Source organism: Haliotis asinina, chromosome 16 (assembly GCF_037392515.1).
Source record: "Haliotis asinina isolate JCU_RB_2024 chromosome 16, JCU_Hal_asi_v2, whole genome shotgun sequence".
NCBI lineage: Eukaryota > Metazoa > Mollusca > Gastropoda > Lepetellida > Haliotidae > Haliotis > Haliotis asinina.
Genome location: NC_090295.1, coordinates 41532434 through 41557416, shown reverse-complemented (window position 1 = coordinate 41557416; position 24983 = coordinate 41532434). Strand labels below are relative to the sequence as shown.

At 41.3% G+C, this 24983-nt stretch overlaps 1 protein-coding gene across 1 annotated transcript; it reads right to left on the bottom strand.

Moving 5' to 3' along the window:
* Positions 1–443: 443 nt before the first annotated feature.
* LOC137268529 (transcription factor HES-1-like) lies at positions 444–3356 on the bottom strand. Its single transcript, XM_067803100.1, has 4 exons — positions 3242–3356; positions 2696–2791; positions 2088–2175; positions 444–1526 (listed from the first exon to the last, which is right to left on the bottom strand). Exons 1-4 carry the CDS (start codon positions 3290–3292, stop codon positions 775–777), a joined length of 987 nt encoding a protein of 328 aa, XP_067659201.1. The 5' UTR covers positions 3293–3356; the 3' UTR covers positions 444–774.
* Between the last annotated feature and the right edge of the window lie 21627 nt (positions 3357–24983).

Sequence of the window (24983 nt, the reverse complement as noted above, 5' to 3'; positions counted from 1 at the left end):
AGAGCCATGTACGACGAGGTGTTTGTTCTCTTTCAGTATCGGAAATCACCTTTTCTGTAAAAAGAGTGTTAGCATTGTTGCCTCATGCTGTCCCACGCCATGATGGAGGCCTGCTGCAGTGACTAATATGAGGATCAGAACTTCAACCCTCGGCAACCATTACTGTTCTTAGAACCCCCTTGTGTTTTTTTCACACGTAAACAACCACATGCACACTTACATGCACGCACGCACGCACGTACACACGCAAAAATGGCCAATAGCGCGATTGCTGTTGTCTTTGAAGTCAATCCTGTACTTAGAACCATCACAACTGTGTATATATTCATACAAGAACATTTATTCTAATACGCAACCAGCCGAAATATTCCTCACAGAGACCATTAATTCAACAATGTAAGTCCGCACCAGTACTAACGATATCAGTTAAACAATAAATCCTGTAAACCTTACATATATATATTTATTCAGATATAACTGTTAAACATTTATATTATATAACAGTTTAATACGTGTCCTTTATCACAATATCTGGGTTTCAGTAGATCACAACACACATGGCCTGACTCCGAGTAGAGTGCACCTGTGCGTTTTGTTCACACCTGTGCGTTTGGTTCACACCTGTGAGTATTGTTCACACCATCAGCAGTTCAGAACCTCACATTACCCACAACGCTTGCTGCCGCACATGAAGTCAATGAGCTAGCACCCCTAACTACCAACCATTGAAATATAAACAGACACACTCATGATCTGTCTTACACGTGTTTCTTTCTACCATGGTCTCCACACTGTCTCGTCGCACACACGTTCAACCTTGTTGCTGCACACACGGACCCCACTAGCTGTCTTCTGAGAAACAGAGTCATCTGTATCTGGCTTGTTAAACAATGTCTTAACAGGGGTGACCGCTGCACAGGGGATATAAGCTCTCTCAGCAGCTGCATTATGTGTATTGGTAGGTCTGTGAACTGCGTGTGAATGGTGGGATACCGTTGACGCATGAGCGTTTGTAGTTGCAGACACTGATTCCGACATTTTTGGAGAGGTTCCAGCATAAACGGGTATCACATAATTCGGAGTCTGACATTGTCTGAATACATTGGCGGGTAACACAAAAGCAATTTCTCCAGAAGATAACTGCGTGGGAATAACTTGAAGTCCACTGAACATATTTTCTGGTTTTGTTGTTTCCATGGACATCATAGCTGGCGCATTGTTGTTCACGTCGACAGAGGATGACGACGCAGGTGTATTTACTCTCGACGGTGACGTTGGTCTTGTGTGCAGTTCTTGCTTAAACAACAGTGGAGGTGATGACGTTGGTGATGATGCTGGTAATGACGTATCTGACGTATTAGCGGTCTCTATTCCAGCTAGGTAGCAGTTGATGTGATCTAACAGTTTGGTCTTGACGTCTGTGTTTAGGTCTTCTACTGAGGTCAGGTAACGCTGCACCTCCAGGGAACACTCGTTAAATCCAAGCCGGTACTTGTTCATGACGGTCGGATCATCAGCAACTGCCACTGGAAATGTAAGAGTCAATTTTCTTTCAAGACTTCATATTAGTGAGTGAATTGCAGTATGTCACAGTTTGAATTACCAGATGCATGTATTATTTAGAACAGTAATTTTGTAGTATCATGTAGTATAATAAAACACATTGCCAAACATACATGTTATGCATAGATATATGAACGGGTTTTCACGTGTACGTGCTTGTGAAGGACAGGGTTTGGCTGAAGTTGTTTCCTTACCAACAAATTGTCTCACACTGTTTCTATAACTTCAAGTAACGGAAATACATAATGTAAACACACAACGTAATTAAAGTGTTATGCTTATAGGACGAATACTGGCATTTTAAAATCAAGTTATATATGCTCATAAAATGTTTTAAACATTTGTTGGAACCAAAATTGAAATTAGCTGCAAATGCTGCATCCACTTTTAAAAAACTCATATTTGAAACCTGGTGAATCCTGTCACAGCCCTGTTTTTTAGGATATCGTAACCTCCCCCTCGAATATAGTTTAGAGACGCTTAGGTCACGTGATTATCGTCTTTGATCTTGCCGAGGAGCTCACCTGTAAAATGTTGCCTTTGCATTTGCCTGAGATGCTTCACTGTCATTTCAAGGATGTCAGCTTTCTCCATCTTGCTGTGCCTTGTTCCCTGGCGGACAACACGAGAAACATCACAAACAGGGTCAAGCGTAGCTGCTACCTCACCACATGGGATATAGGGAGGCGTGGGAATATACGACCAACTACAACGACGCATTTGTTAAACCCTAACCTCAAGATACATTCGTTAATCGTGTACAAATTCGTAATTCGTACAAACAATCAGAGGTGTGACCAATGTAAATAGGAAATAATAACTCTCGTTCCTAATTCATCAATCTGCCCACATACGTGCATTCCCATGGGAGGATCACGAACATAAAACAAGTGCATACCAAACAAAAACGTCCCTGTTGAGTCTATATCTATTGAAGACCCCGATAGATACACCATACAGACAAGCGCTATCTATCCAGGCTTCCCTACGGCTGAGGGATATCCAGGTATATACCTCACACGTGTGCGGTCAATAGTACTGATAAACATCTTTGTTATTTCAACTGTGGGTGCGACACTTGATCTTTCCTTTTTCGTTCACCTTCGTATACAATCTTCTTAAAACAACTTACTTCTTTTTTAATTGCTTCCAGCAAAAGTGACTTGAGCTCAGCCAATGATGCATTGATTCTTGCTCTCCTTCGTTTTTCCATGATTGGCTTTGTGCTCTATACAAAAAAGGTAAAATAAAACATTACATTTCCTATCTGAGTGAGTTTAGTTTTACGCCGCACTCAACAATATTCCAGCTATATGGCGGCGGTCTGTAAATAATCGAGTCTGGACGGACAATCCAGTGACCAACAGCATGAGCATCCATCACTGCAATTGGGACCTGATGGCATGTGTCAACCAAGTCAGCGAGTCTGACCACCCGATCCCGTTACTTGCCTCTCACGACAAGCATAGTAGCATTTTATGGCAAACATGGGTTGCTGAAAGCATAATCTACCGTGGACCTTCACGGATCTGGCACATACACAAAACGCACTTTCATTTTAAACAGACAAACAATTTGTTATACTTCATTCAAACGTTTACATACATTCTACTAACGATCTGTTTAACGAAGTCTCTGTAGTTCTGCTATACACTGAACAGATTTCGCATGTACTCACTTTCCTGTCTTTGGATTCCTTTCCAGTAGTTTTGGTGCTGTCGGAGAGCATCTTCTTGTTAAAGAATGGACGACCGCCACTGTCTCAAGGAACCTTCAACGAAAACAAAGTCAATAAGATAGGTAAGGAAGTGTCGTTTTCTTAAAACGCACAAGAAATGGTCATTTTATCTGTAACGTCAATCACTTTGGCGAAACTCCACCCCTCCGTCATATCGTGGATTCTGATTGGTCTGGCAGGACGTCACAGCGGGCGTTACGCCACTCAATGTCTCAGGCATGCGCCTGACGCCCTGCGCGTGACGGAGCGAACCGATGGCACGCGACTAGATGATTACAGGGCTGTGGGAAGACCGCGCCCCCGGGACAGAGAGCTACACAAATGTTCCCTTAGACGCTTGACTGGTACAGTTCTCGGGTATCAGAACGTACATCTTCTTTCATATCTACCCAATTCTGGAGTGCTATGTATTTGCAAACATCTTTCACTTCCTTGAAGATTGAAAATTTAGTTAGAAATGTATTTTGTTCATAAGTCACAGATTTTGTCAAATGAAACTCGCAGCTCACATGTTCCCTAAGATTGTAATATATGAGTTACATTCTTTGAATTACTTAGCCTTGCACAATGATGTTAGACATACCGTGCCAAGGAACACGCACCACGGCTCACCGTCCCTGCGGTATCTAGCACACACACTGCATTTCATTTTCAGAATGCTATTTCCGATGCGGGCCCTACTACTGTCGCGATCCAAATCCTGTGGCGTTCGCATCCTGGAACTTCAGAATTAAGGTTTATGTTTTCTGTATGCATTTTGTCCGTAATCGCGATTCAAGTTAATGTGGTGAAAGTCCCCTCTATCATAAATACAATATATGCATAATAAAAAAGGAGGAATCAACGCTTACCACAACCCAGTCCATCTTCAATTGAAGAACTCTTTACTCTGCAGCTGAAACTGCCGGCACGTTATTTTTACCCCGTATACCCTTTGGATTTTAACAATGGGTTATCGGTGAGTATAAATATAGTATGCAGCGTTAAGGGGAGAAACGAAACACAAAAGCATATCATAAATAACGTTGCAGATTGATGAGACGTTGTTAGGGTCCTTGATTCTTTGTTATTTAATGTTGTGCTTGGGAAATTTGCAGCTTTTTGGTATGCTAATAACCGAGACTGGATCAGATAATGCAGTGACTGCCTTCACGAAAATCACAATGTACCATATCAAGCAAGTCAGAGAGACGGAATACCGGATCCCGTTAGTCGCCTCTTTCGACAAGTCTGAACTACCGAAAACCAAGATGTTGATGGCGGTATATGGATGGACGAGTGGTATATGGATGGACGAGTGGTATATGGATGGATAAATGGTATATGGATGGATGCATGGTATATGAATGCATCTATGGAACAGTGATGGATGGATGCATGGTATATGAATGCATCTATGGAACAGTGGGTGGCGATGCATTGATGATGGTGGAGTAAATAAATACCTATTAGCAGATGGAATGCCACTATTAAAACTGCAAAGGAACAGACGATGTCTCAAAAATCAGCATCACGGGTTTTGCAAAAGCCTATTCGAGAAGCTCGCGACGAAAGCGCGGATTGAAGTGCTTATCAAATACCTGTTGCGATAAGTGTATGATACGCCACACAAAACAGCTTATGGCGGAGGGCGAGGGGAGCGTGGGAACGCAGTTGTAGTCGCTCTCGTATTTGATAAATCACTGAGGTTACTTAAAGCTTTCTCCTGAGAGATGAATAGTAATGAAATTCTCCGTGTTGGCAGCCTGGCCCCCACCAGGAATCGGGGACCGCGGAATACACCACCCCGTGTGGCTTCATACAACGTCCTACATAGGCGATACCATTGTGCCTCCCTACAAAACGTCAACACAGCAGTTTCAACATATCAATTAGGAACATGATAGCGTATTAAGGTAATGGTCCACTGTGGGGGATGAGGACTTCAGAAGAAACTCTCATATGATAGGCTATAAATCCGGATTTAAAACCCGTGGTAGATAATTAAATACGAGCTGGTATCTGCAGTATAATGTCATCATGGTGAGGAATAAAAGTTTTATTTAATGTGTTTTTACACAGTGCATAAAGACTATCAGACAGTCTTTGAAATTAAATTTCGTTGGTCAAACTGTGAGAAGGATATCATAACGTGGGGCGTTCGGTACAAGTGCTCACTTGCATTTCAATCTTATAATGTGTATCGTTAGAGAAGATCCAGTTAAAAAATCCTCGATAGCCCGGAAACTGTACATTCTGAAGCGTAAGAACGACAGGCTTAATGTACTTATACTAGTTTATCCGGAAATACGTGAACTTGGTTCTTACACTTAGTACTTATGGGGTGAAACAATCGCATGTGATCCCTACCACAAGGATGACGACCACAGCCATCGAAACTGTGTGCATGGTGTTAAGTACATGATGTTACGTGTGTTACGTGTGCATGGTGTTACGTACATGATGTTACGTGTGTTACGTGTGCATGGTGTTACGTACATGATGTCACGTGTGTTGCATGGCGTGGTGCTTTGTGTTTAGCATCGCGAACATGGTGTTATATGGTGTCGCGTACTTGACGTAGTATGCTTGGTGTAGCGTGCATGGTGTTACGTGATGTGTTGTGGTTGGTCTAGTGTGCATGGTGTTACGTGGTCTGTTATGTTTAAAATATAGTGGGCATTGTGTTTGGGCTGTACTTGGTCTAGTGTGCATGGTGTTACGTGGTCTGTTATGTTTAAAATATAGTGGGCATTGTGTTTGGGCTGTACTTGGTCTAGTGTGCATGGTGTTACGTGGTCTGTTATGTTTAAAATATAGTGGGCATTGTGTTTGGGCTGTACTTGGTCTAGTGTGCATGGTGTTACGTGGTCTGTTATGTTTAAAATATAGTGGGCATTGTGTTTGGGCTGTACTTGGTCTAGTGTGCATGGTGTTACGTGGTCTGTTATGTTTAAAATATAGTGGGCATTGTGTTTGGGCTGTACTTGGTCTAGTGTGCATGGTGTTACGTGGTCTGTTATGTTTAAAATATAGTGGGCATTGTGTTTGGGCTGTACTTGGTCTAGTGTGCATGGTGTTACGTGATGTGTTTTGTCTGTTGCGAATGGTTTTACAATGTGAGTTGTGTTTAGTCTATTGTGCATGGAGTTAGTTGGTGTTGTGTGTTTGGTTTAGTATGGATGGTGTTGCGCGGTGCAGTGTTGGTTTTGTGTGCATGGTGTTACGTGTTGTGTTTGGCCTAGTACGGACAGTGTTACGGTTGCGGTGTACTGCATGTATGTGTGTATGTCTGTTGACATGTGTTTATTTGTCTTTATGTGACCGTACGTGCATGTATGTGTGTGTGTGTGTGTGTGCATGCGAGCGCACCTGTGTTGCCTGACCACCCACCCAGAGTTAATTTCTAGTAAAATTATGGCAGCAAAAATGGAACCACATTGTTAACATGCCATAAATTTACTGGAGTATTGTAAGTATAGATTTAATCATCAACACCTCGCGGTGCATGCGTCTTAAGTGATGCGATCATATCTGATGCCTTGTTAAGCTTGGAGACGCCTTCTTGTCGTTAGACGTTTTTGTGAAAGGCATTTATTGCGTTACGACCGATTATCCTTAGCTTCTTAGGTAAAGATTTCATTTGATGAATTTTTTTCATAAACAAACGTTAGTCTGTTTCACCAGTCTGCACAAGCGTGGGAACGTGCGATGTAAACAAATATCCCAACTATCACTGGAGGCTTGTCGCATTCAAGTCTGGAATTTAATGGCTAAAATATGAGGATTCTGCCGGATGGATAATTCTTTTCGCTATTTCCGTGTTCATGCATTTAAAATTACATAACGTTTGCGCATGGTTTATGGGAGACAATGTACCGAAGCAGTTTTAAAGCTCCAGTGTAAGGGTTTATCCTCCTGCTCAGCAATCTCGTTTGAAAAACACTGATAGGCAAGTTGGTCACTGATAGCTACGGAGCCACGGAAAGAGAATTCAAATATTGAATTGTTTTGATGTACCTTGTAATATACTTGTAGAAGTTTTGATATTTGAAACACAAAATCTAAGGAAATGCAAAACGGCAAAAATAACGGATTCAAGTCCCGAGGCCATGAAGATCTAGTAGCCCTCTAGTCCGTGAGGAAATGGTGCAGAAGCCATGAAGATCTAGTAGTCCTCTAGTCGATGGGGAAATAGTTCAGAAGATTCATTGGTCCTTCATCAGATACCTTAGTCACTCCACATCACTCCATGTCTATATACTGATATTATCCATATTTATCACTCCGTGTCTATATATTAATGTTATGTAGATGTCGCTCCATGTATATATGCTGATACCATGACTATACCACTCGGTGTTTATAATTATGTCGATATGATCTATGTCACTCCAAAACTCTTTCCTAATATGACGAGTATCTCATCCATGTCTACATACTACTATGATGTATATATCATGCCTTGTCCATATGCTGATATGATGTATATATCACACTATATCCATTTGCTTATATGATAACTGCATCACTCGGCGAATATTCTTGTTGAAAGTGCTTTGACCGTTCAGTATATATCACACTTTATTTTGAAGGAAAAACGCCTTTTAATGTCACTGAAAGAAAAACATGAAGATGTTACCTTTCATATGTTGGATATCGTAACTTGCCCTTACACCAACCTGCTTGCTTAAAGTGGTCTTTAACAAACACAGGTGCAGTACACAACTGTTGAAGCTTTAATGCCATTTTTCTATTATGTGCAATGTTCACAACGACATACATTTTATGTACCTGTCAGTGTCAGTGATTATGCGTTTCTTTTGGTCTCCAGTATACCGAAGGTCATAAAGTTTTAGAGGAAATTCGAGCAAGGAGCGGCAGAGCTACAAATGTTTCATTCACTTTTTCACTCCTTGATAGTCTTTTATAGGAAATTAGATCACCTCCAGTACTTTCAGAGTGATTCAAAAAGAGTCATTTCCGAAAGCTTATCTTTCAAGGGCCTTCTTTACAAGGATGAACATTTTTGCGTTTTGGACTCTATCCCATTTTCACATGGTAGATTGAAGACGGTTTTCCTGTCCAGTTATTCTAAGCCTCTCATGCTGACCAGATAAGGTGAGGGCTGCGGTCAATTGCTGACCACATGCTTCAATGGACACAATTACTGAGGCGTTATGGAAAATTTCCGGTTGGGCAGAGTCTCCGTGGGGTGGAGACTCATGTGGGGGTGGAACAACTTTTCAACACTTATTTGGTATCCGTCACTACCTCTTCTGCTTTAGTATCATTGCGATGTCTGGTTAGCTGAAGTAGATGTTGTTGTCAGGTGGAAGCTGATAGCAGATTTGTGTTCATATAATACATCACCCAATAAAATAGCCATGTATTCTGCAGGGTAGCAATACAAAACGCACTAATGGCCCGTTTAGTCATATTCAAAAAGGTTTTTGAATGGTTTGACGAATATGAGCAGACCATTCTATCAGGCACAGTTGACATGCTGGACATGCTGGACATGGTATTGACCGTTGTCTAAGTAACTGCATTAACTTTGGAAAATTGTGTCTTAAACCGATGACCACAGGCCCGAAACCAGGATTTACCCTGATTACATTCATCCATGTTTTCACAGATCGATTTGGTAGGCCGGGTTCTAGGCTATCGTGATTCTTGCCAAACCGATAAGAGCAAATTCAGAAGTTTCACAATACATGTTGGTTTAACTATCACAGTTATTTTATCAGTCATTACATATTGTGAACAATATATACAACTGATTTTCACGTGTGAGACTTCATAAATGCATTGTTCTCAAGCCCCAGCTTTATACATTCTCAGTTACCTTTGCCTTCCGGCAAATGAAAACACACCGGGCAGTAATGCCATAACATTCATCCGCCATATGGCTGGAATATTGCTGAGTGCGGTGTAAAAAAAGTAAACTCACTCATAACCTTGATATGTACATGTTTGTTTGTTAAGACCATTTTAGCATTAGCATAATAGTATGTGTAGGTCTGTATGTACTTAACGGCGATGAACCTCAGAACAATGCAGAATTTCTGCTGTCAGGTATATTGCATTCAACAATATCAGTACTCAACGTTCCGTACTTTCTTGAAATTTCAGGGCTTATGAAAAACAACATGAAAATGATGCATTACATGGGGCACTTCTATGTTCTCTTAGTTCCGTGTCATAATTTTGAACAACTGCCGTGCCTCGAAAGGCAGACTGATTTCTTGATGTCTTTTATTTACTGATAAAGTGCTTTGAGGGAGCATTCATTTGATAAAATTGCGCGAAATACAAAATCATTCCTTATCAAAGTAGTAGTAGAAGTAAAAGTAGTAGTAGTTTCTACTACTACTTACTACTACAACTACTACTACTACTGCTACTACTACTACTACTGCTGCTGCTGCTGCTACTACTGATAATAATAATGATTATTTCTCAGGCCACTATCCTACTGCTTCCCCTTTATTTTGTCAACCTTCATTGACAACTAATATTTTATACCAACAGATACATTAAGTGATCGGATTAAGTGGCATCAATTTCTTATTTAATTACACTGGAAAAATTGTGAAAACCGAAACGATTATATACTCTTCAAAAAGGAAGGGGATCTCCTTTCTTTTATTTACGATTAAAAATATTTAGGAGATTTATCGGAGTCAATCAATGTGGATATGATATTATTGAATGTTTTGAGAGTGCATCACCATCTGCACTTCCTTACAACCATGGTTATTTGGAATGTAGTCGCTTTTGAAAGATGATTGGTGTGCAGCATATAATTTTCATGTATACGATTTTCATGTTAAAACAAACGACTTTCTACAAACACTAAGAAATGTGTGATGCAAAATGAGTGTCAAAATTAATGTTCTGTGTGATTTCTCGACCTTCTTGAAAACACGTCAAAATCAGGAATGGGACCCCACGCACGTGTATGGGGCCGTGCACGTGCATATTATGCGTTGTGTTCAGGGGAGGTAATAGAAGGAAATGGTGGTGCGTTCATAAGTTGTCTGTCCTCGAAACGTTTGTTAACGTTTACACTTTCTATCCAAATTGAAAGCTCATTATCCCCTACGTTTTTGAAGAGTATGTATCTGGAAGTCAAACCCAAACAAACAGCTGTAAATTCAAACTGTACGCCAAACAGTAAACCCGGTTCCATTTGAACATTTTAGAAGTGACCACCAGTTATTTTTGTCCTACCTACAGGGTATCGTGCACATGTTAAGCACCACTCGCAGAACAACCGTTGAGTCGGCTATACAGAAAAGTTCAAAGCTCAGCACTATATTGTTCGGAGCTTTCATAGGTATTGATAAATAAGGACAAGTTATTAGCTAAAGTAGCCTATTTAATTTTCACGCCTGACGATAAGCACCTTAGCAGTCAGGAAAAAGCAGTAACTCGCGGATTGGTGAGCATAAGTAAGTGATGAATGTGAAAATGATTGCTCCTAACTTATATATCCTCTATCATAATACATACGTCAACAATAAGAATTAGCACAAACGGGAATTGTACATATGAAAATAATACCAAATGTTTAACACAACAATATATTGCTTTAATGGTATGGCTTAGACTCTCGCGTGGTCTTCAATTTCAAACGAGTGTGGTCATTTCTGTTCCTCCCCTGGTGTTCAAAACGACATTCTATGTTAATCGGTCATCTCTTCTATCCACTGGGCAGTCCGTCAAGGACATCAAAGCTCTCAACTGGGGCGGAAAATATGACCAATTTATTCTAATTTTTCTACAGCAGGTGAAAAGTGCATGCCCCACTGGTCAGATAAACCCAGAGGGGGTTTTCAGCCCGGGGAGACAGTTACATTGAAAAGTATAGATGCTTTATAGAAAAAATAGATAAGTGCATGTACAGAACTGTTTGACTCCTTTCTGTCGAGGAACCTCACTATACATCACATACACAAGCCGGTGTCACCAAACCTGGAATAAAGGCTGGATGATAAATATGGCAGTAATGAATTATTAAAACATTCTATGTGTAGTGTGCATTGTTTCCGATTTTATCAGATGCAGATACCATAATGATATTGCTTGTTGAGAAAAAGGAACGATCTTGAACGCATTAAACCGATATTGATAATAGATGTTATGTATATTCTGATGAAAGACTCCGACGTACTACGAAACCATATTTACTGACAGACTCAACTAAGCCCTCTCCTGGCATTGGATTCGAACTCTAAAAGTTAACCCAGTTTTAAAACTCTAAGTGTCAGCTCTATACCATCTTGATATGGCAGTAAAAATCATCCGGATCTCTCTCGTATACAGAACTGCTATGCGAGGGTAGTGGTTATATTTTAGCAACTTCGATGCGCATGCGTGAGTTTAAATGCAGCTTCTCTTCATTATACAGACCCGTGATGGTCCCGCGGTAGAATAGGCCTTCAGCAACCTATGCTTGCCATAAAAGGCTACTATGCTTGTTGTATGAGGTGACTAACGGGATCGGGTGATCAGGCTAGCTGACTTGGTTGGCACACGTCATCGGCTCCCAACTGCGCAGGTCGATGTTTATGTTGAAAGATCATTGGATTGTCTGGTCCAGATATCTGGAATATTGCTGAGTACGCTGTAAAACTAAGCTCAGTCACTCACTCTTCATCATACACCAGTTAAATCACCTTTCACGGCTTTCACTGATGTCAGTATGAATATCGACGACTATTTCAAGGACCATCTGGACGTCAACGGCATTTGTGGGGTAGCCTTGTGGTTAAAGCGTTCAATCGTCACGGTGAAGACCCGGGCTCGATTCCCTACATGGGTACAATGTGTGAAACTGTGATATGGCTGGAATATTGTTGAAGGCGGCTTAAAACTAAATTCACTCATTCCCTCTCTCATACTATTGTGTAACCTACGATTCAGGAAATGAATTGGTGGTTGAGAAAGTTTTTACATGTCGTTATCACCTGGATTCATCACCCTGCACGCAAAAAACGCAACCCTGAAAATGAATACTCATCGTATGAAAGATATGTAGGTTTTAACTGGTCACGAGTGAGTTAGTGAGTTTAGTTTTACGCTGCACTCAACTATATTCCAGCTATATGGCGGCGGTCTGGAAAAAATCCAGTCTGGACCAAACAATCCAGAGATCAACAGCATGCGCAATTGGGAACAGGTGACATGTGTCAACCAAGTCAGCGAGCCTGACCACCCGATCCCGTTACTCGCCTCTTACGACAAACATAGTCGCCGTTTGTAGCAAGCATGGGTTGCTGTGGGCCTATTCTAACCCGGGACCACACTGGTCACGAGAGCAGGTAATGACTGTTTAAGTTTATAGTGGAGTCACATGTATGTTAGTTTTAAGTTTGGTCGAGGTCGTCGCTGAGAGTTTTTGGCTATTTGTAGTTCAGGATTTGCCCTCTCTTCATAGTGGATCGGCTGACTAGAGATATCCGTAAACTGACTGCCAGTCCATTTCTTGCATTATAATGATAAAGGCCTCTTTGTTGAATGCGCCACTCCCGTGTGACAGATCGCTTCCTTCAGCACAGTAGTGATTCATTTCCCCAGCAGGGGGCGTTGTAGACGTTTCAGTTTTATTTTATGTTCCTCTTGAAATATAAGCCAGACTGACAGTACAATATGTCTCAGTATCCGGCCGGGCCGGGGAACATTTATCTTGTTTTAAGTTCATACCTCTTTAAAACACGATCTCTCGATAAAGTCATTGTGATACTAAAACAGGACCGGGCAACATCTTAACACGGGACTGATGATGATGGTGAGTCGGTGATACGACAGTCCCTGTTTGCATTGTCAGGTGGGGAGATCAACAAACATCGTTCAGGAGTTTCCCAGAAGGAAATGTGATAGTTTCGTCTCTAATCTATAGACAGAATATAATATTTGATGATGTATTGGTGACGCCAAACACAGATATCATCAAGCTGGTGTTATTCACCAATACGTTTATGGATATTGTACATGGGCAGTTTCTCTCTTGACAACAGTCTTGGTAACGTGTTATTCAAGGAGCGTGGAATATGATGAGGATGGACATTCTTGTTTTTAAATAAACGCAGATGCTTGAGCACGATATGGACATCTGACCCGGCGTTCTGACACACAATACTAATAGGTTAAACAGTGGAGATGACCCGTGTGTATTTGGCTTGGGTGTGTTCAGACTGATGTTCAAGATATAACGTTAGTACTTTTTAGTTGTCAGTCCCATACGTGAAGAATCAGGACGATATTCATGGAATTGTGCAAATAGCTCTATTTCAAGGCTCAGGGCTACATGTATTGGCTACATGTATGGGCTACATGTATGGGCTACATGTATCGACTGCAGGGCTCGAGTAATTCCTTTAATATCATCTACCACTGTGTCCTAAAACTACTCCTTTTTCGAACATCAGGCCACTGTTATCAGGGACACAAAGTGTAATCAGTTATGTAATTTCTCCGAACATAGCATACAAACCATGGATAAAATTAAAAAATAGCATCACTGGAAAGCAATGATATTGTTTCGGGAGTGAGTGAGTTTAGTTTTATGCCGCAATCAGCAATATTTCTGCTATATGGTGGCGGTCTGTAAATAATCGATTCTGGATAAGGCAATCCAGTGATTAACAGCAAGAGCATCTATCTACGTAACTGGGCTGCGATGACATGTGACAACCAAGTCAGCGATACTGTAAGTTATCCCCACATTATGTAACACATTCTAGAACGACGTTAGTATCCTTAGTTTCAATGCACAATAGTGGGTCTGTCTAGAAATGAAACCTTGAGCATCAAATTGCAGAAACTCGATGTCGCGTGAACGCTTATCTGTTGTGGGATCATGTACGAAGACATCACTAACGGTGACTAGATATGCTCTAGATATTCCCCAGATCTGACCTATCAATGTGTTTCATTCTCTGAGATTGTTACATATGTAAGGAGATAAGGATAAAGTCGCAACGTTACATGTGGTTCCTCTAAACATTGCCGTTTAGCTCATGTATAAATTCCACCGGTAAACCAGCAACAAACAACAAAGAAGATCCGTCAGGCCATGTCTACCACATTCGATGCAAAATGTGGTGGCTCTGCTTTGGTGAAGCGTTCCGAATACACCCCAGCTCATCCGAATCAAACCATCCTTTTGTACATCATCAACAGCCTTGAAGCGAGTCGGTTGATTTTAAGATATGATAAGTGATCAAGGCTAATGCAACTACAACATAATAATATGATGTAGGATAGGATATTTATATAGCCCACATATCCATGCAACTATTGCTTGCTCAAGGCCCTCGTACTAGTTTCCCTCCATCATTGGATGTCCGTCTCAGTGTCACAACAACTCCCTGGGGAGTATACAACTCTTGCTGCCTCTAGGCGCACCGAGTTTATTGTGGCTCTCTCATCCTAACTAGGTACCCAGTTTACAGCTTGGTGGACGTTGCTGTACCTGCAACTAGGTATATGCACGTATTCATGTGGCCGCCATCTGGTCACACACAGTTGACTCCAAGGTTTTACACCCGGTCACAAGTGGGTTCGATCCCGACACCTGGATCATTAACCTGGCGCTTTAGTCAGCTTGCCCACCGCGCCCTCGACTTAACATCAACTTATCAAGGCCAATCAAAAAAGACATTTCAGGGACTACTCTTTATCGATCTGCATTCATAGACATAATCTATAATCACAGTTAAATGAACTGTCAGTAATGCCATGAATACACGATGCCATTAAGACAGATGTTAAATGCAACACATGCTATATTTGGGAATACACTTTTTCAGTAAAGTACAGATTCCAGTACTTTTGTGTGGTTGAGTCCCAACCGGAATTCGAACCCGCACCCTCAGGGTCAGGCACCTAATCGAAAGCACATGTACCAGCCATCTAACCCATTCAGTCAGCATGGCTTCCAGAAAAATGGAAGTCAGGCCACTGGTAGTCTTGACCAGTCGCTTCTTGTACGCCTAAGACAGATGCAAATTGACATGGCTCCGACAGCCGGGAGTTGTGAATACACAATGACATTCATCAGTGAAGTCATAACACTGTACATCAACCTCTTCACTTATATAAACTCAAACTCCCGTCATGTGCATGCTGTACTTGTTTGTGTTGTGTGTCATCTGTTTGATAACTTTGTTTGCAGCTAACACCTAAATGTCGCATTTATTACAGTATAAAAGCTGTCTGAATACATGACGTGACGTGTGGATAACCTCCTTCTATTCTCTTCAGAACTGAGTCTTGCCTCTTCATCAGCACACTCACATCAGTTCATATGATATTGTCATCCATAAAACGCGCCATGTGTTCATGTTCGTCCAACGCCTAAATCCGTTTGGAACTCCAGGAGCTGTCTGTCCATACCAGGTGTTCCTCTTCGTTCTGTCCATAAAAGGTGTTCCACTTCATTCTGTCCATAAAAGGTGCTCCTTTTCATTTTGTCCATACCAGGTGTTCCTTTTCATTCTGTCCATAAAAGGTGTTCCTCTTCATTCTGTCCATAAAAGGTGTTCCTCTTCATTCTGTCCATACAAGCTGTTCCTCTTGATTCTGTCCATACAAGCTGTTCCTCTTGATTCTGTCCATAAAAGGTGCTCCTCTTCATCCTGTTCATATAAGGTGTTTCTCTCCATTCTGTCCATAAACTGGTGTTCCTTTTCATTCTGTCCATCACAAGTTGTTCCTCTTCATTTTGTCCATAAAAGCCGTTCCGCTTCATTACACCAGCTTCACCCCAAAAGGTTGGTTGGTTGGTTGGTTGGTCGCTTGACTGTTGTTTAACTCGCACTCCAGTTGTATGGCTTTGGTCTTTATACAATCGAATCTGAGCTAACCAAAGCAGTGATCAATGGAATGAAAGTCGATCTACAAAATAGGGGTGTGATGACTTGTCAGCCGAGTCAGCGAGCCTAATCCCGATCCCGCTAGGCGCAATCATGGGTTGCCGAAGACCAATACTAACCTTGATCTTTTCACGGGTCGAATCCACTACGACGTTTAGACATGTGATACGACGGGTACGATTCTGTCACACTGCCATTAAATATTTAGCATAAATTTGATGCAATTCCTGTTAAATAAGGCAGTACGGCGTTTTTCAGGGAAGCAACGCGTATGAAATCAACCCCTGGGCGAGCCTTGGACGTACTTTACCCAATGTTTTACGTCAATCGACATACCACTTCACTTAAAAAAGGGAATGTCACACAGGCGCGAAGATGACTCCCCTATGCTGTCCGAGAGTGTTGTCTTGCAGTTTCATTCCGTCATGCGGGTGAATGTTATGTCAGACTGGATCACTTGTGCATTACACCAAGGCAACATTTGCTAAAGTCCAGACACTTTCGTGAGACACTGGAAATTACAATCTGCAAAAGCTATAATCCCAGGTATATGAGAAAAGCATATCTTCTCAAAAGTTGTGTTACATTTAGCCCAACAAGTTCGAGGCCCAGTGAAATTTGATACTTATTAGCAATAAGTAACCGCACTCTTCATTGGAGTGCGTTAGATTTTCTTGACGAAATCTCAAAACGATCATTTCCACAAAGACAGACATGAAACAGACCATGAGGTAGCTTCCCACTCTGGTCGGTCATAGTATTGTGTTGTCAACTTTAACAACCCATAATCTAAGCGGAATCAGCAAAAAGAAAAACAAACCCTTCAGAGATCAAGATAAACCCACAAAACGCCGTCATTTTATACCACTCAAAGCTTTCTGTTTCCCAGCCTCTGTCTACCCGTTAACGGTGTGTCTGGCTGGCTGCAACAGTAACGGCCTGCTACCACGCTTCACGAGGCAAGCATCTAAGCGTAATTAATTGCGTAAATAATACCATTTTGTGAAAGGAGGATGCCAACCCAGAAATGGCTTAAATGTCGTCCTAATCTATACTGAATGGAAAACGAGAGACATGCAATAGTATTTTCAGTGACCCTTTGCCACATTCGGGCGGTCGCTTGCCACGCAAGCCCTTAGTGATCAACCTGTACATCACGACGTAGAGTCGACCGTGGGAACATACGTTGGTAGCAAAAACTGTCCTTGTGCTTCTTCATCGGGAGATTTGCCAAATTAACTGTTTTGCTCTGAACAAGGAGCTAGGAACTAGAATTTGAATATTTTTAAGAAGGTCATTGTGTGCGCGCGATGAACTCCACACCAGCAAATAAGCAGAGAGGTGAATGAAAGTATATGGATACCAAGACTGTATCTCTATACACTTGATTCCTGAAAGACCTGCCGTTAAATCTAATTGTGTCTGTTAAACTATTTATTCATTATACAATTTCTGATAAAAAATAATCTGGGGTTTGTGAAGTCTCTGGGCAGCCTGGGGTTGAGGAGACTGGTGTAATAAATGTATTTGCAATCACATGGCTCAGTCTGCTTGAAAGTTGACATTTACGATTGCATAAGACAAGAACATAATTTCTCAATTCAGCATTTGTACATTTGATACTGACAACAGAATACTGATACTTTTTATCTCTAAAATATGCAACCGTGTGTAGGTTTTGAGTGTTGAACAATGTACAGGTTCAATGTAGAGTTCTTGATAAAATATCGGTAACCTACAACACTTTAACTGAAACTCGACCATATTGTAAAATCGGCTTTGAGGCAGGGTATCCTTTGCCCTCCTTTTATAGAGTTTTAGAAGTTTGATTTCAGTTATTTGTGTCTGAGCTTACACATAGTTCCGAAGAGACACATCAGTTTGTCATCTATATTCGCTTTCAGAAATACTCCAGGTGCAGAGATAAGCATCAACACAAAGAGTGCGGACCTCCTGATCCCGTTAGTCGCATCTTGTTATACGGTAGGGATCTGGAAGACCAGTCCTATAAGTCGGATCAAGCAAATAGACAAACAAGCCTACGAACACATACTTCCAGCCAACAGAATAATAGCGGTATGTTGTCACTGCACAGTCTAATCTCCATCACTTGATTGTCTGGCCTTAACTCGATTGTTCCTTCCACTTTGGGTATGGTAAGCGTGCTGAAGTCGGGCAGGAACTTTTCATGTCATTGAGTTAGTGGCTTTTGAAATTGGTAGAAAAGTTCTCGTGAGCATCGTGTCATGTCATCTATAATATAATTTTTATCACTTGTTTCCGTTTTGCAGAAATATTTTTTTTAATTTAATTTTTAATTTTTAACTTTGCGGTTTGTATATGATGAATCACTGAAATCATAAAAAATAAAATCGTAAGGTCAAACATGTCATCTATAATACACATTGCTTCAATTTCTAAAATGCTTCGGATGGATATACAATCATGTATTTTGAGTCGCACAAGAACTAGCGGCCAAAAGAAACGTCACCAAAATAAAGACGACTGTAAATTGTCAAAATAATTGTCAGTCTATTTGAAAATAGCGAAAAACACATCTGTCGAACATAGCCAATTCCCAGGGAACACTCTGCACTTGCATTTCGCATTTTGTGAGGAAAAAACGAATTTACACGCATAAAACAGAAACTGTACACAAAGGTACCAGTATCAATTTAAAACCTAACAAGATTTATTCTCTTACATCATTTTGATCGATTGACAACCAGGAACATGCCTCGTTTAACACCAGAGCAGAGGGAGAGAGCAATAGGTATGTTACAGATGGAACACACACAAGTGCATGTGGCTAGGGACATGGGATGCTGCAAATACATCGTCAGAAGAATTGTCATACGTCTACGACAGACTGGCAGTGTTGTAGACAGGCCAAAGAGTGCTAGACTGAAGGTCACTATCCGAAAAGAGGGCCGGTATTTACGGCTGTTTCAACTGAGGAACCGATACGTTACTGTGCCGTCATCAAAAGCCAACAGGATTGACATGAGTGGACAAACTTTGACCAGACGACTCCGCATTTATGGCCTCCGTGTCAATCGACCTTTCAAGGGCATGACGTTGACGTGCCAACGCCAACGTGCCAGACTGAGATGAACCAGGACTGTGCGACACTGGCAGTAGCGAAACTGGCGAGGAGTGAAATTTTATGACGAACACAAATGACCTTTGGGAATAAGTGGGAAGTCATATTCGGAAATGCCAAAATCAACCATTGACGAGGAACGTCTTGCCAGCTGTCCTGCAAAAGGAATGGCGTCGGGTGCCTAATCAAGACGTCAGGGGACTTATTTACTCAGTTCGACGCCGGGTGCCAGGTTCGGGCCTGCACCACCGCTAGGGGTGACCACTCCCGGTACTGAACAATACGTGTTGCCCAGAAGATGTAAAAAAAACCCTCCAAATAGATTGTGAATTGGTGATCGAATACTGGATAATGCACCCCAGTGTCATTCATGTGATATTAGATCACGAGCTGTGTCGTTTTTCTTTTTGTTATGTATCAAATGTTATCGTGAATGCTTTTTACAACAAAACGTTTAATGTTACCATATTTAGCTTACGTTTTGCTTTAAACCAGAAATTATTTGGTGGCTTTGGACGATAGTGTAATACACCCCCCCCCCCCCAAAAAAAAAAAAAAAAAAAAAAAAAAAAAAGAAAATCCACGCTATTAATTTCAAGATAATATTTATATGAATCATCGATTTCAGAGAATAGCCAGTTTCGATTATCCGACGAAAGGTAAACATAGCCTGGAAAATGATATTAGTGGAATAGTGCAAATATCAGATGATACTACATACGTATGATATTTTTTAAAACGTAAATTTAATGTTGCATGCTTAAACCTCACAGTCCGAAGATCCCGCCCAGAGCAAGCATCATTGCCTCCTAATAAATTATATACAAGGCGACTCGTCGGCCTGTTACCTCTGACAGTGTCAAACTACCTTGCATGTATAAAATGTTGCTAAACAATGAATTTAGCGTGAACATATTAACGAGAAACTACTCACGTAAATTAGTTGTCAATTGCTTGTAAAAGTGGAGACAGAATAGTAGGTCGGTTAAGTCATGACATCCGAAAAATACTTTGTAAAATAATTACACACCTCTATACAGTAGTTGGAAAATTGTACATTAAGGGTGACAAGTGCGAACTGTATTAGGTGATTCCTTTCGTCCCATTTAACTTTAACGAGGAATATAAAAATGAAAATGGTTGAATTAAACGTTTAGGTGGGATATCAAAGTCCCTCCATGATAGGTCGTTATAGCTGTCACCATTGATAATAATTAGTCGTGTGTAGAGCAGTATCTCAGTAAAGCACTGTAAAATAGACCGTTGCTGCGGGCCCAAAACAATAGTGTACCTATTGAAAGCTTTTCGTGTGGACAATATTATCAATTTCAATTCGGTGACCTTAAACACGTAGAAGATTTTATTACAGCGTAGCCAACACTCCGTGGCAATAAAAATGGCTGCAGTTTATTTAGCGAACACATTTTGTCCGAAACGCTGCATGTGTTTGTTGAACCACCAGGGGTTTTGCTTGTGAGGACATATACTACTTTCTTCACGACGTCTTCTCGGTTAATCGCTGGACGTCATGGCGTGTACAGCTCAATACATACTTGGACGCTGGTTATATGCGAAACATATATGCCATAGTTCCACATTCCGTAAGTCGTACCCAGTGTCTGTTTAAGTGCCGAAAAACAACAGACCTTGGCTTTACATACTGTTAATATCTGCCATACATCTATTTTCAGTGTATGTGTGAGTTGGACTTAACGTTAACGCCACTTTGTACTAGCTGGCAGCTATATCACATCGTGTCAGGTTGATATGGCAGGAATGCTGGTAGAGAAGCAGGTGTTAGATAACTTTGGTGAAGCTGACTAGTATGGATATAGTTCTGACATAGCACCACTGGAACTCGAATATACCACCAAGTTCCACGAGTACTTGATGGACATGGCGCCTATAAGAGACAGTCACACAAAATAGTTCCTAAAGGTAGTAATTTTAATCACATCTGGAATGTCACAATGTGTCATTAATATTTAAGGAGACATACGTCATATTTGGTGTCACCACAAAATTAAAGTAGTAATCTGTTTTAGGTCTACAGTGATCAATAGTAACAATACAAGCCGCGAGCTTTTGGCCGAGGATATTGGAACAAGGAAGTCAAACGTCACCACAAACTGATGACTGAAGCAATGACAATCAACCCTCATCCCAAAAGATAAATTTAGCAGAAGCTTTGACTAACATATAGAAACAAAGACGTATGTGAGATGGATGATATTTTTTTTATGAGATTCGTGATAATTATACTGGTGTTGCATGTGCAAGTATTCATTAAGGAAAAGTAAGGAGTTAACAAAATGCACACATAACAGTCCATTCAAAACGGCATAAAGAGTAATGCGTTGACGTTAACGAGCAGGTATTCCCGCACAATTAAGGCACTACTTTGACGTTAACGAGCGGGTATTCCCGCACAATTAAGGTACTACTTTGACGTTAACGAGCGGGTATTCCCGCACAATTAAGGCACTACTTTGACGTTAACGAGCGGGTATTCCCGCACAATTAAGGCACTACTTTGACGTTAACGAGCAGGTATTTCCGCACAATTAAGGCACTACTTTGACGTTAACGAGCAGGTATTTCCGCACAATTAAGGCACTACTTTGACGTTAACGAGCAGGTATTCCCGCACAGTTAAGTCACTACTTTGACGTTAACGAGCAGGTATTCCCGCACATTTAAGGCACTACTTTGACGTTAACGAGCAGGTATTCCCTCACAATTAAGGCAATACTTTGACGTTAACGAGCATTTATTCCCTCACAATTAAGGCACTACTTTGACGTTAACGAGCAGGTATTCCCGCACAATTAAGGCACTACTTTGACGTTAACAAGCAGGTATTCCCGCACAATTAAGGCAATACCTTGACGTTAACGAGCAGGTATTCCCGCACAATTAAGGCATTTCGTGGGTGTTACCGCGAAAGGTCTGAACACTTCATACCCGTATTCAAATCTTCGTATCCTGGGTATTCAGATTTCATCGGGTGATAACCAGTCTTGTTGTTCCCTGGTCACAAATTCCGAATCATACCATGACGCCTCAAACACTGAACGGATGAATTTCTTGAACGCAGACTGGCGCCAGTTGCTCTCCTTCACGACGAAACAAATGGAACCGTTCCGGGCCCGACTTATATCTGCAAAGAGCACTCGCTCAGTCACGTCGCTGCCACCGACATACAGTTCGTTGCAGTCTGCTTTGAAGGTGTAGACAAGTGAAGACATTCCATGGAGTGATTGGCGGACTCGTATTCCAGTCATGCACATCGGTGAAGGACTGTTCGTCTGCTGATGGCATGTCCTAGTGTTGTCGCTGCAGTTGACGTCGCCGTCATGATTATGTTCTGGAGGTAGATGTGCTTGAAGCAGGATCTCCGGCCGGTCTCGTGATCCTTGATCTTCCCGGCCATGGGCCTCACCTGTCTGTTGGTAGTGGTTTATCCAAGTACTAATGGCGGCTTGGCTGGAGCAGAAGGTTCGTGCCAGCTGACGTTGTGAAGACCCCATATTACAAATACCAATCGCCTTGATTTGTGAACAAGCGTAAGCCTTGGCATATTCGTATTGAACTTTCGGTAACGGCATGCTTCTTCTGTCCAACATCGATATTTATGCCACAATAATCCCGGTGCATTTGGTCTAATGTGCTAGAATTACGATTTCCAAGTTTTGAAACATGCACGACTTGTACGTATGTTACGCTTTGACCATGTAAACAATATTTACTCAAACCACTTTTCTTGTTTATTTTCAATATAACTCCGTACTTTAAGATTGATAACTCTCTCTCTTTCTCTCTCTCTATCTTTCTCTCCCGTCTCTCTTACTCTCCGTCTCTCACCGTCTTTCTCTCTCTCTCTCAAGTTGTCTCTCTCTTTCTCTCTCCTACATCCGTATACACAATATATCACGTAAATAATTATACATTTTGAATATGGGCGTCTTGTAGATGACCCGACCAGTGTGAATAGGGTTACCTTTCCTTCGTGGCCCATATTTTCAGAGTATTCCCGCTGTGTTAAAGTATAGCCAACACAGCAACACCGCCATCACAAACACACCATTTACTGGAGCATAACTTTCTAGATTGACCGTGGTACGAAAGAAAATATTGACTTCATCACATTTGGCAATAAATCACTGTGTACAATAGATACAGAAAAGCGGTAACATATGCCCACTGATATATCATTTCCTACCGATACCAACCAAAATACCCTCGTATGAAAGGAATGTACGCCATTTAGATACCTATGAATACGCTTATTACCGACTATTGTTACACTTTCTTTATTGTACTGATTCCTAGCTTGAAGTCGTCATTTTGACCGAGATAAATGTCATATGAAGGCTGCGAACAATGGGCGTTACTGTTACCTTGATAGTGTTAATTACACGGGGCAGACTAGGCGGGTTGGAGGGAGACTGTGGGGGAACTCTAGACTCTACCTGCGAAGCCGCTGCGACAATCCCATTAAATGATCCATAACACTTGTACCTGACATTGAATCTCTCTCTAACGAGATGAAACCATCACTTATTATCATGAAAATAAGTTTTGAACTAACACACACAAGTTTCATGGCTTAATGGTCCGTGTCAGATTTGAGGGTCAATTTGATACAGATCTCACGCCAGTATCTCAATCAAACGATAATATATTTAATCTTTATGAGGCTTTTTTAAAACATGGTTTAAAGGGTATGAGAAAATATGTTTATATATGGCTTTGTCTGAGATCACTTCATTTTAGAGTGCTGCCTTTTCAATAGACTCCTCTTAAAAGATCTCGTATTTCAAGAACGAGCTTCAATTCATTCACCTATTCCTGACATGGTTTTTCCACTTTGGTGCGTCGTCAAACAGATGCGGAGGATGGCCCTGCGTGATGTGTCATCAGCTAAGCGCTACCTCTATGATATATGATATATAAATTAACTGTCAAACACAAGAGTTAATAAAGACGTTAGTCATAAAATAACAACCTCGTTGGTGTGCCTATGGCTTAACTAACTATAACGAGAGCATTAAGTGGATGAGATGAAAGAGAGTACAGACAGGACCAGGAGTACTCGTAGATTAACAGGTTCTAGAGATTAAATGCGCTTGACGTGTCGGGAGTATGACTTACACAGTATAACATGAGAATATAATTACTGAAGTTCACTGGCTGAATTAATGAGATAACGGCTCTTTATTGGAAACTATGAGACACAAGCCCTTATAGGAGGTTGTGTCTCTCTTTCTCTCTCTGTGTGTCTCTCTCTTTCTCTCTCTCTCCGTATCTCTCTCTCTCTCTCTGTGTGTGCGCGCGCGCGCGCGTGTGTGTGTGTGTGTGTGTGTTGTAGATTCAGATGATGTTCAGCATAATACTGTTGTCAGTCCTACCGGATTGTACATGTCCGTGAATAAAACGTCAGTCATGACATTTCTCACTTGAAAGTGGTATCAGTGACGATAGATTGTAGATGAAGATGGTGCCGCTACTGATGATGATGCACACAGTGCTACTACTACCACCGCTACTACTGTTATTGTGACAGGAGGTGATAGTAATAACAGCAGCCCATGTGTTTACGTCACCAAGTTTTGCTCAGTTGATGTTCGCTCACAGATTCGTCGATAATACATGCACCTTGGTGATAATTTGCAGGGGGATAAAACACAATGTGTAGACATAACCTGAGACAGTG